The sequence below is a fragment of the Erythrolamprus reginae genome, chromosome 1 (assembly GCF_031021105.1).
Source record: "Erythrolamprus reginae isolate rEryReg1 chromosome 1, rEryReg1.hap1, whole genome shotgun sequence".
Taxonomy (NCBI): Eukaryota; Metazoa; Chordata; class Lepidosauria; order Squamata; family Dipsadidae; genus Erythrolamprus; species Erythrolamprus reginae.
In genome coordinates this window covers 415,116,714-415,129,252 of record NC_091950.1, presented here as the reverse complement: position 1 = coordinate 415,129,252, position 12,539 = coordinate 415,116,714, and the positions used below count along the sequence as shown (strand labels likewise).

General features: G+C 42.7%; 1 protein-coding gene across 2 annotated transcripts in view; it reads right to left on the bottom strand.

Moving 5' to 3' along the window:
- HNF1B (HNF1 homeobox B) overlaps window positions 1–12,539 on the bottom strand; it is a 134,525-nt gene that overhangs the window by 60,424 nt on the left and 61,562 nt on the right. Inside the window, exons 3-4 of one of the 2 annotated variants that reach the window (XM_070735279.1) lie at window positions 10,840–11,104; window positions 8,131–8,369 (exon numbers count right to left, since the gene is read on the bottom strand). In XM_070735279.1, the coding sequence (XP_070591380.1) occupies window positions 8,131–8,369; window positions 10,840–11,104 (504 nt within the window). The remainder of the gene's footprint in view (window positions 1–8,130; window positions 8,370–10,839; window positions 11,105–12,539) is intronic. The other variant, XM_070735280.1, reaches the window with a different exon arrangement.

Genomic DNA, 12,539 nt, shown 5'->3' with positions numbered 1-12,539 from the left:
CTCCAGATTAAAGCTGAATTCTGCCTTTATCCTTGTTACTCTATTTAATTCAGCTGTGCCAGACAATCCTCTTGGGATTAAAGGAGAAAAAAGTTACTGTTCATACAAGACCCTCCAGCTAATTTCATTCAGGAAAAAGGGAACACTTAAACAACACAATATAACTCCAAGTAAATCAAACTTCTGCGAAATCAAACTGTCCACTTAGGAAGCAACACTGATTACATAGAAACATAGAAGTCTGACGGCAGAAAAAGACCTCACGGTCCATCTAGTCCGCCCTTATACTATTTTCTGTATTTTATCTTACAATGGACATATGTTTATCCCAGGCATGTTTAAATTCAGTTACTGTGGATTTATCTACCACGTCTGCTGGAAGTTTGTTCCAAGCATCTACTACTCTTTCAGTAAAATAATATTTTCTCATGTTGCTTTTGATCTTTCCCCCAACTAGCTTCAGATTGTGTCCCCTGGTTCTTGTGTTCACTTTCCTATTAAAAACACTTCCCTCCTGGACCTTATTTAACTCTTTAACATATTTAAATGTTTCGATCATGTCCCCCCTTTTCCTTCTGTCCTCCAGACTATACAGATTGAGTTCATTAAGTCTTTCCTGATACGTTTTATGCTTAAGACCTTCCACCATTCTTGTAGCCCGTCTTTGGACCCGTTCAATTTTGTCAATAACTTTTTGTAGGTCAGGTCTCCAGAGCTGAACACAGTATTCCAAATGTGGTCTCACCAGCATTCTATATAGCTGGATCACAATCCCCCTCTTCCTGCTTGTTATACCTCTAGCTATGCAGCCAAGCATCCTACTTGCTTTCCCTACCGCCTGACTGCACTGTTCACCCATTTTGAGACTGTCAGAAATCACTACCCCTAAATTGATTGACAACCAATTTCATTTTGTTGTCAGCACGTTCAACTTTGTACAGAACAAAGTATTCAATGAGAATATTTCATTCATTCAGATCTAGGATGTGTTCTTTGAGTGTCCCCTTTATTTTTTTGAGCAGTCTACTTATGCCAAAAAAAAAGTGGTTTTTTAAAAATTCTAACAGGTATATAAAGAGAGGCAGCGACAGGTTGTTACCAGTACTGTGCAGTTCTATGAACCGGTAGCGACAGTGGGCTCTGCCCATCTGTCCCAGATGCTTCTGTGCACGCTTCGCACACGCGTATGAATCAGTAGCAATGGGATTTAAAACCCATCACTGAACAGAGGCATAGAATCAAAACCAGCCATTTTGTAAAGCTTTAGTAAAGCCATGCCTCGAAAACTGTATCCAGGTTTATTTTTATTTTTCTTTATTGGATTTGTATGCCGCCCCTCTCCGGAGACTCGGGGCGGCTAACAGCAATAACAAAACAGCATATAATAATAATCCAATACTAAAAACAGTTAAAAACCCATTATTATAAAAACCAAACATACATACAGACACACCATGCATAAAATTGTAAAGGCCTAGGGGGAAAGAGTATCTCAGTTCCCCCATGCCTGGCAGCAGAGGTGGGTTTTAAGTAGCTTACGAAAGGCAAGGAGGGTGGGGGCAATTCTAATCTCTAGGGGGAGTTGGTTCCAAAGGGCCGGGGCCGCCACAGAGAAGGCTCTTCCCTTGGGTCCCGCCAAGCGACATTGTTTAGTTGACGGGACCCGGAGAAGGCCAACTCTGTGGGACCTAACTGGTCGCTGGGATTCGGGCAGCAGAAGGCGGTCCCTGAGATAATCTGGTCCGGTGCCATGAAAGGCTTTATAGGTCATAACCAACACTTTGAATTGTGACCGGAAACTGATTTGGTCACCATATTAACCAAAAATGTGAAAAAATGGTTGAGACTTTGGGAAAAAGTGCAAAGAAAAGCAACTAAGATAATTAAAGACTTGAAGACTAAAATATATGAACAGTTGCAGCATTTGGGTTTGGCTAGAGCAGTGGGTTCTCAAACTTTCTAATGCTGCAACCCCTTAATACAGTTCCTCATGTTGTGGTGACCCCCAACCATAAGTCTAGCACCAATTCTCCCAACAGAGCTGATTGGCAGAAAGATCAGAGGGACACCCCAACTGTAAACACCTGATTGGTCAGATTGTAAAAATATGTTCCAAGATGCCAGAATAGAAGCTTTAATTCCTAACACCAGGGGAAATTTGTCTTTTCCGTGATCTTAGGCGACTCCTGTGAAACGATTGTTCGACCCCCAGGTTGAGAACCACTGGGCCAGAGGAAAATAAGGACTAGGGGGGGACATGATATATAGCAATATTCCATTATTTGAGAGGCTGCCACAAAGAGGAAGAGGATTTTTCCAAAGCACCAGGAGACAAGACAGGAAACAATGGATGGAAACTAATCAAGCAGAGAAGCAATCTAGAATTATGGAGAAACTTCCTAACAGTGAGGACAATTAACCAGTGGAACAAGTCGCCTCCAGAGGTTGTGGGTGTTTCATCACCGGAGGTTTTTAAGAAGAGATTGGACAGTCATTTGTCTAAAATGGTATATAGGGGGTTGGACTAGAAGACCTCCAAGGTCCCTTCCAGTTCTATTCTGATTCTAACAGTTACTCTGCCTCTGGTAAGCCCGCATTTGGAATATTGCATCTAGTTTTCGTTGACACAATATAGAAAAGATGTTGAGACTTTAGAAAAAGTGCAGAGAAGAGCAAGAAAGATTTATTTATTTTATTTGATTTGTTTATTTGTCCAATACACAATACATATAGAAGAGAATAGACATGAGGTAATATATATAAAGAAAAATACAAAATAGAAGAGAAGATATATGAAAGGAAGAAAATATATATAATATATGAGATAAAGGAAAGATAATTGGACAAGGGACGAAAGGCACACTGGTGCACTTATGTATGCTCCTTACTGACCTCTTAGGAACCTGGAGAGGTCAATTGTGGATAGTGTAAGGGAGAAATATTGGGGGTTAGAGGTTGACACTATTGAGTCTGGTAATGAGTTCCACGCTTCGACAACTCGATTGTTAAAGTCATATTTTTTACAGTCATGTTTGTAGCAGTTAATATTAAGTTTGAATCTGTTGCGTGCTCTTGTGTTGTTGCGGTTGAAGCTGAAGTAGTCATTGACAGGCGGGACGTTGCAGCATATGAACTTGTGGGCAATACTTAGATCGTGTTTTAGGCGTCGTAGTTCTAAGCTTTCTAGACCCAGGATTGTTAGTCAATTATTAGGGGACTGTTATTAGGGGATTGTTAGTCTATGATTAGGGGACTGGAGGCTAAAACATATGAAGAAAGGTTGCAGGAACTGGGTTATATCCAATTTAATGAAAAGAAGGGCTAGGGGTGACATGATAGCAGTTTCCAATGTTTACAGGGCTGCCCTAAAGAAGAGGGGGTCAAACTATTTTCCAAATCACCTGAAGGCAGGACAAGAAGCAATGGATGGAAATTAATCTAGGAGAGAACCAACCTAGATCTAAAGAGACATTTTCTGACTGTGAGAACACTTAAGTAGTGGAATGCCTTGCCTCCAGAAGTTGTGGGGGATCCAACACTGGAGATTTTTAAGAAAGAGATTGAGCAACAATTTGTCTTCGGAGAGGAACGTGTTGTGGTTAGCACTGGCCCAGCTCCTGCCCCAAGAACTGTGGATGTGGGGGAGACATCCACATGCTGCAGGTCTGTTCCCCCCCCCCCGGTGGAATCTGATGATGAAGGCTCCTCTGACCAAGAAGACATGAGTGACAGGGAGGAGGAGAGTGTGGCAGACAGCTCAGAAGGAGATCAATTTTCTAGCTCCTCCTTGGATTCGGAACATGAGTTAATGATACAGCCACGCATGCGGACAGCGATGCATAGGCAGCAACAACTGAGAGATTATTATCAAAGAAAATGAGGCCACCTGTGGTTGGGTGGGGCTGGGGTAATTAGTGAGGCTGCTATAAATAGCAGCCTGTGGGTTTGGCCATTGTGGAGGATTATCTGATCGTTGTGTTTCGTGACTGCTTTACTGACTTTGACCTTTTGGGTGCTGATTTTTCCCCGCTTTGAAACTAAAACAGAGCAAAGTGTGTTTCACTTTGTGAAAGAAGAAGGACTGTGAATTGCCTTACAGCTGCAAGCTAAGTATCACAGAACTGATAAGGGACTTGTACAAATTACCAGTTTGTTTGGAGATGAGTGCTCTTTGCTATACCAAAAGAGGGCTTAGGTTAAGTGAAATTTCATTATAAAGAACATTGTTTTGAATTTTGAAACGTGTGTGTGTCTGAAATTTGTACCTGTGAATTTTTGGGAGGAGTCTACCAGAGAGCCTGACAGAACAGGGCGGCATACAAATCTAATTATTATTATTAATAATAATAATAATAATAATAATTATTATTATTATTATTATTATTATTATTATTACTATTACTATTATTATTATTATTATTGTCTGAAATTATTGAGCAACATGTTAGACTAGAAGACCTCAAAGGCCCCTTCCAACTCTATTCTACTGGGTTGTATTGAAATAGGCTCACATTTTGTTATCTGTTCAGGTGGTTTTAGATTGAAATGCATTTTGAAGATTAGATTTATTTAAAATTTTCAATCAAAGATTATATCAGAAACAAACATTTCAGCAACAGATAGCATATCAGTGAGAAATAACGCCATCTGGAGTGTAAGATAATTGCCCTTCTTCTCTGGCACAATATGATTATTGAAGGCGTCGGAGGGGGGCTGTATTAATCTTGGTTAAATGAAGCTATCACGAAAGGTTTTATTTAACTAAGGCACTATCTTTCTCTGAAACAGTGAAGTCAGGAGGTGGGGGGATCAACAAACAGGATTACAGAATTACAGGATTACAGAAACAAAATCACAATGCAAATTACCAAGAAAGAACGACCAAAGAGCCCACCACTCACTGTAGACAGAACTGCATTTAATTTACTGAAAATCTGAATCACCAGGGGGGAAATTGGAAGAAAGTGAAGAACTTACCTTGAGTTTTGTTCTTATATTAGCTAAAGCACTGTTTCTCAACTCCCAGAATTCCTCAGTCAGCTACTGGCTGGGGAATTCTGGGAATTGAAGTCCACACATCCTAAAGTTTGCCAAATTTGTAAAAGGCTGCTCTAGATCAAGCAAGCATCAGATCCATCCCTGTTTTCTTTGTGAGATAGGGCTTTTGTATCTAGCAAGGAATGTTTGCGTTGTTAAAATGACAGAACCATTAATCAGTGGGACAACTTGCCTCTAGAAGTTGTGAATGCTCCAACCCTGGAAGTTTTAAAGAAGAGATTGGACTATCTTTTGTCTAAAATGGGTTTCAGAAGTAGGGTTTCCTACTTGTGCAGTGGGTTGGACTAGAAGATCTCTAAGGTCCCTTCCAACTCTGTTATTCTATATTCTGAAAAGATCAAAGGGTTAAGGCAGTTCTGGTCCAGTTTAGCTCTAGATTATTGTTTGGTTATATTTTCCCCTGCAGCTGTTTACAAACATCAGCAACTTTAAGAGGGGCGAAATGACCACAATTTAGCCTGATATTTCTGTTGTTGAGAAATTTGTTAATTGAGTTTTGCCACATTGTACAACTTTGCTCACCACATTTGTGTAGTGAATCACTGCATATTAAATTATTAATATGGTTGTTAAGTGAATCTGGCTTCCCTGTTGACTTTGCTTGTCAGAAGGTCACAAAGGGGGATCATCCCGACACTGCAACCGTCATAAATGTGAGTCAATTCGCAAGCATCCGAATGTAAATCACATGACCAAGGGAATGCTTGCAATTGCTATAAGTGTGAAACATGGTCATAAGCAGCGGTGGGTTTAGAGTAGAACAGAATATCTAGTACAGTAGAATAGAATATAAAGTAGAGTGTAGAGTAGAGTAGAACAGAATGTAGCATAGAGTAGGAATAGAATATATAGAGTAGAACAGAATGTAGGGCAGGGTAGGGCAGGGTAGACTAGAGTAGAGTAAGAATAGAATATAGAGTAGAGTAGAAGAGAATGTAGGGCAGGGTAGGGCAGGGTAGACTAGAGTAGAGTAAGAATAGAATATAGAGTAGAGTAGAAGAGAATGTAGGGCAGGGTAGGGTAGAATAGAGTAGAATAGGAATAGAATATAAGTAGAACAGAATATAGGGTAGAGTAGCTTAGTTGGAAGGGACCTTGGAGGTCTTCTAGTCCAGCCCTCTGCTCAGGCAGGAAACCCTGTTCCACTTCAGACAAATGGTTGTCCAATCTCGTCTTAAAAGCTTCCAGCATTGAAGCATCCACAACTTCTGGAGGCAAGTTTTTCCACTGATGAATTGTTCTAACCGAGCAGAAAAAGTTGGTCATAAGTGGAGGACTATCTGTGATATCCCACATGTGTCATACCACAAAACATTAGTGGCATCTCAACTTTCCAATGCATTTACTTATTCTCCGTAACATGCTGAGTATTTTTACAGTGGATGTTGACATCTCCCCTGAACTGTTTACCACGAATCCAAAATCTGTTTCTTCCAAACTCGGCGAAACAAGAAGAGAAACCTTAGAAGCTGGTTGGGCTGACAATTTTCAAGAAAAACAACAATATTTTAAAGAATTTATTCATTCATTCATTCATTCATTTATTGGATTTGTATGCCGCCCCTCTCCGCAGACTCGGGGCGGCTAACAACAATGATAAAAAACAACATGTAACAATCCAATTTAATAAAACAACTAAAAACCCTTATTATAAATAGGGAAGAATAGGGAAGTGTCAGGGTTCCAAGCAATATCCCCAACAAAAAAAAGACTCCAAGCCTAGACATTCCTCAAAGTTCCATTTTATTAGAGATGTCATATTGGCACATCTGGGAAAATCTGAAAGCTTCTGGGTCCCCCCCCCCAAAAGAAAGTTCCAGCCCTTTCCCCTGCACCCACACGTCCATCACATGATCCAATAAAGGCACCGTCTCAATTTGGGGTGCCTCCCAGCCACACCCTTCCAAGTGCAGGTTAGAGTGACCTTGACTCTCAGGAGAAAGGAATGTTATTATGACTATATAATCTCCCCAGCTGCCTACAACATGCCCCCCTCCCAGTTTCCCTCAACACTAAATAGAAACATAGAAACATAGAAGGCAGAACAAGACCTCATGCTCCATCTAGTCTGCCCTTATACTATTTCCTGTATTTTATCTTAGCATGGATCTATGTTTATCCCAGGCATGTTTAAATTCAGTTACTGTGGATTTACCAACCACGTCTGCTGGAAGTTTGTTCCAAGGATCTACTACTCTTTCAGTGAAATAATATTTTCTCATGTTGCTTTCGATCTTTCCCCCAACTAACTTCAGATTGTGTCCCCTTGTTCTTGTGTTCACTTTCCTATTAAAAACACTTCCCTCCTGGACCTTATTTAACCCTTTGACATATTTAAATGTTTCGATCATGTCCCCCCTTTTCCTTCTGTCCTCCAGACTATACAGATTGAGTTCATTAAGTCTTTCCTGATACGTTTTATGCTTAAGACCTTCCACCATTCTTGTAGCCTGTCTTTGGACCCGTTCAATTTTGTCAATATCTTTTTGTAGGTGAGGTCTCCAGAACTGAACACAGTATTCCAAATGTGGTCTCACCAGCGCTCTATATAAGCTTGTATCCTAAGATTTTTATTAATATTGATTGTTTCTTCATTGCTTATTTGACCCCTTTGACAATCATTAAGTGTTTTTTAACCTCATGATTCTTGACAAATCTATATTTTCTTTTAAGTACACTGAGAGCATCTGCACCAAAGACAAATTCCTTGTGTGTTCAATCACACTCGGCCAATAAAGAATTCTATTCTCTATTCTATTCTTCCCTTCTCCAATTGACTTTGCTTCTCAAAAGGTCGCAAAAGATTTATCACACAACCCTGGGACACTGCAACCATCATTAATATGAGTCAGTAGCCAAGTATACAAATTTTGATCATGTGACAATGGGGATTCTACAAGGGCCGTTAACTATGACTTGTGAAAACCAGCCATAAGTTGCTTTTTTGCAGTGCCGTTGCAACTAAATGAACAGTTGTAAGTTGAGGACTTCCTGCAATGTGTCCCAGCACCTGTAAAACAGGAACTACGTCTGGCCTCCTTTTGCAAACAGGAGATGTTAGCTTTGACTTACCTGCCATTTTGCTTGGCGGAGAAGCGCTGGGTTGAGTGTGGTGGGGTGACCCATGGGACAGTAAGAGGTTCATGGTGTGCGGCTGGCCCGTGCTGTAAGCATCCATGGCGAGTTTTTGCCGAAAAGCTTCTTCTTTCCTCCGGTTTGCAAACCAGTTGTAGACGCGGACTTCCGTGACCAGATTTGAACCCAAGCCGTGCGCTTTCGAGGGCGACACACCCCGCTGGAGGCATTCTGCCCTAGAGGAGAAAAATTAAGAAAATTCCTAGAAAAGGGTTTCTTTAAACCACGATGCTGGACTTACTAAGAACTTCCTAAGAACATTAACCAGGCTAAAAAAAATTGATCCGGCTTGCTCAAAATTGTTATTTTTGATTTGAAGCAAACCTCTGTGGTTTTTAGCCCAAAAAAGAAAAGTCTAAAAATGAATGTAGACATTGAATTGGGAATTATTTATTTATTTATTTTTAATAAGTTTTTATTCACAAGTAGAAAAACAATATAATTCAAAAAGAATAATAAACGACCATTACAATTGGGAATTATTTATATGCTAAGGTACACCTTACCCCTAAGGCAGGGATGGCGAACCTATGGCACGGGTCCCACAAGTTGTACATGGAGCCACATCTGCTAGCACATGAACTGTTGCCCTAGCTCAGCTCCAACCTGCATGTGTGTGCTGGCCAGCTGATTTTTGGCTTGCACAGAGACACTGGGAGGGCGTTTTTGGCTTCCAGAGAGCCTCCAGGACAGATCAGGGCAAGGGGCGACCCGTGGGCCCAATGTGGCCCACCCACTTTCTGTGACCGGTCTGCAGAGGTCGGGGTCCGCTCCAGTGCGAGGATGAAAGAGCTCACCGCGTCTGCCGGGACTCCTCTGGTTCCTGCTTTCCTGATGATGAATCATGAGGAAAGCAGGAACCGGAGGAGTCCCAGCAGACGCGGTGAGCTCTTTCATCCTCGCACAGGAGCGGACCCCAACCTCCTATCTAGAGCGTCCGAGCACAGAAACCATGCAAACATGCCAGCGCAGTGACTGTGGTGCACCCTGTTGTTGTAACGCAAACAATTAGAGATCTGTAGAGTGGGTCTGGATGTTTAGGTCAGGCCAGGGTCTCGGGTCTTTACAGTATTGAGTAGAACTGAGTTAATTATATTAGTCCGGCCCTCTAAAACCATCCCAATTTCTCACGCGGCCCCACGGCAAAATTAATTGCCCACCCTTGCTCCAGGGGACCGGGGAGGGCGTTTTTATTCTCCCCTGGTTCCAGGGAAGCCTTTGGAGCCTGAGGAGGGCGAAACACGAGACTGCTGGGCCCACCCGAAATTGGGAAACAGGCCGTTTCCAGCCTCCAGAGGGCCTCCAAGGGACAGGGGAAGCTGATTTTGCCCTCCCCAGGCATTGAATTATGGGTGTGGGCACTCGCGCATGCACGATAGCGCCCAAGGGTGCTCTTTTGGCACCCGAGGAAAAAAAGGTTCGCCATCACTGCCTTAAAGTCTTATACTCACATCAACAGGGCTACAAGATCAGAACCCTGTCAATCAGAGAAGCAAAAATTCTCTCAATCTTGTTAAGCTTCCAATGCAGACAACAGTAGATGGCTGTCAGAAAATTGCCAGGTAGGTTAGGAGGAGTCAAGTGAGGGCTTTGCTTAGAATCCTTGCACAGCCACAAGCTTGACCTCCGTCAAGAACCACAAAGCCCATCTGGTCATTCCCAGGGGAAGGCAAGCAGTCTTGGGGGGGGAGGTTCTTGAAACATAGGTAGAAACCAATACAGTTGTTCACTTGAGATATCTGTGAGTGGCTCTGTGAGTTATCTGAGAGAGAGAGAGAGAGAATAAATGAGAGAAAGGAGAGAGAAAAAGAGGAGACAAGAGAGAGGAAAGAGAGAGAAAAAGGAGAGAAAGGAGAGACAGAGGAGAGAAGAAGAGTCGGCATACAAATCTAAGAAATTATTATTATTATTATTATTATTATTATTATTATTATTATTATGAAAGAAGAGAGAAAGGAGAGAAGAGACAGAAGAGAGAGAGGAGAACGAGAGAGCGGGCAGAGAGAGAAGAGAAAGAGGAGAAAAGAAAGGAAAGAGAGAGAAAGAAAAGAGAAAGGAGAGAAAGAGGAGAGAAGAGAAAGAGAGAAGAAAGAGAGAGAAAGAGGAGAAAGAGATAAGAGGAGAGAGGAAACAGAGAGAGAGGGGAGAGAGAAGTGAGAAAGAGGAGAAAAGAGAAAGGAAAGATAGAGAAAAAGAGAAAGAAGAGGGAGAGGCAAGAAGAGAGAAAGAGAGAAGAAAGAGAGAGGAGAGAAAAAGTGGACAAAGGGATAAGAGGAAAGGAGAAAGAAAGAGGACAAAAGAGAGAAAGAGGGAAAAGAGAAAGAAGAGAGAAGAAATAGAAGAGAAAGAGGAGAGAGAGATAAAAAAGAGGAGAGAAAGAAGAGAGATTTTGTGTGTGTTTGTGGGTGGGTGGGTGTGAGAAAGAGAGAGAGAGAGAAAGAGAGAGAGAGATTTGTTTGCTTAGTTAGATGGTGAGGATAGCAGGTTCTTTTTCCCTTTGACCCAGAACATGCTAGCCCCCTCACACAATAGGGATTTTGGTTTGGAACAACAAAAGCTCCACTCTTTGCCAACAAGCTGTGGGTTTATTAGATGCAGCAGCAGCAGAAGGGGGAAAAACAATTCTCTTCTGCCCCGAGCTTTTACCTGTTGCATTCCTCTACCAAGGCTTCCCTCTCTTCCTTGCTGGGGTTCTTTTGCCGGTCGTAGGCCTGGTACAAGATCTGCTGGGAAGCAGGACCCCACTTAAAGCGGTTGCGTCGCATCTTCTTGCTGGGTGTTTCAGCACAAGAGTCGTCTATCTGGCCCACACCCTGGCTTTGCTGGTTAAATTCTGGAAAGAGAAACAGCAGCTGATCTTGACTGCCTTTTTCTGTCATATTTCCAGAACCCTGGACTGTTTGGTTGAATTCTGAAAGAGAAAGGAGTAGATTTTTGATGGGGGCCTGCCAGTAGGTTGGGGAACATTCACACCTGTAGGAAGAGATTCAGTTGACTTTAAGGAACGGCCTGGTTTCTTTGCTTGCCTGGCTGGTTCAAACATCCACTTAGGCCAGGGGGAGGCAAAGTTGGCTCTTCTATGACTTGTGGACTTCAACTCCCAGAATTCCTGAGCCAATCGTGCCAGCTCAGGAATTCTGGGAGTTGAAGTCCATATGAGCTAGGCCATGGGTCTCCAACCTTGGCAACTTTAGGCCTTGTGGACTTCAACTCCCAGAACTCCTGGAATTCTGGGAGTTGAAGTCCACAAGTCTTAAAGTTGCCAAGGTTGGAGACTCCTGCACTAGGCCAGAGGTCCCCAATGCCTGGACTACAGCTCACTGCCAGGCCGTGGCTTATTCGGAACAAGGCCGCACAAATATCAGGCCGGTGCATATGCTCGTTTAAGGCTCGACTTGCCTGAGAAGCAGGCCGGCACGTGTGCAAGCCAGAGGTGAGTTCCTTTTATCTTTCGCTACCAGTGCGCATCGCAATGTCCCCTTGTGTGATTTTACTTGCTTAGAGGGACAGTTTTACTTCCATGCATGCTCAGAGAGCCGGGGGAAAATCTCCGAAAATTACAAAAAATAAATAAATGGTGGTGCGCACAAACCAGCACAGACAACACCGGAGCCGTTGCGCCAAAATTGCGTAATCGGCGGGCCGCTACTGGAACGCCCGCACTGGACCACCTGGTAAGAACCCACCCCTGGTGCGAACACATGCGCGGCTCCACTTGTGCAAGTCAAGCTACGTGTGCATAGGCGTGCATGGCGGCCTACTACTCGTGCGGCCTAGTTTCCTTCCTCCACCAACCACCCTAGCTGGGCCGTGAAGCCACAAAGGTTGTGAATCGCGGCTCTGGGCTGCTTTTTTTCACACCCTGTTTTTAATTGGGGTGCAAAAAAATCTGGACTGACATGAGATGGGAGGCAAGACAGGTTTCTAATGCTCCTTGGGTTGTTGTTTTTTTTCACCTGGCAGTTGTGTACATTTTTGTTTGCGGTGATGAGGGACATTGGCAGTTGCCTCAATAGGGGAACGGGTTTCTCTCAGTGCCAAACGAATGACAGTTGGGAAGCAAGCAGAAATATCCCCCCCAAAAAGTCAATACAGGGAGTCCTCAATTTATAACCATTCGCTTAGTGATTTTTGAAATGTTTAATTATTTATTTCCCGCCTGTATTTTTTAAAAAATTACTCAAATTAGCCGCCCTGAGTCCTATTGGAATGGGTGGCATATAAATATATTGATTTATTAATTGGACTTCTATGCCGCCCCTTTCCGAAGACTTATATAAATAATAAATAAATAATAAATAATAAATACTCAAGGGAGCAAACATATGCCACCCGAGTCTTCGGAG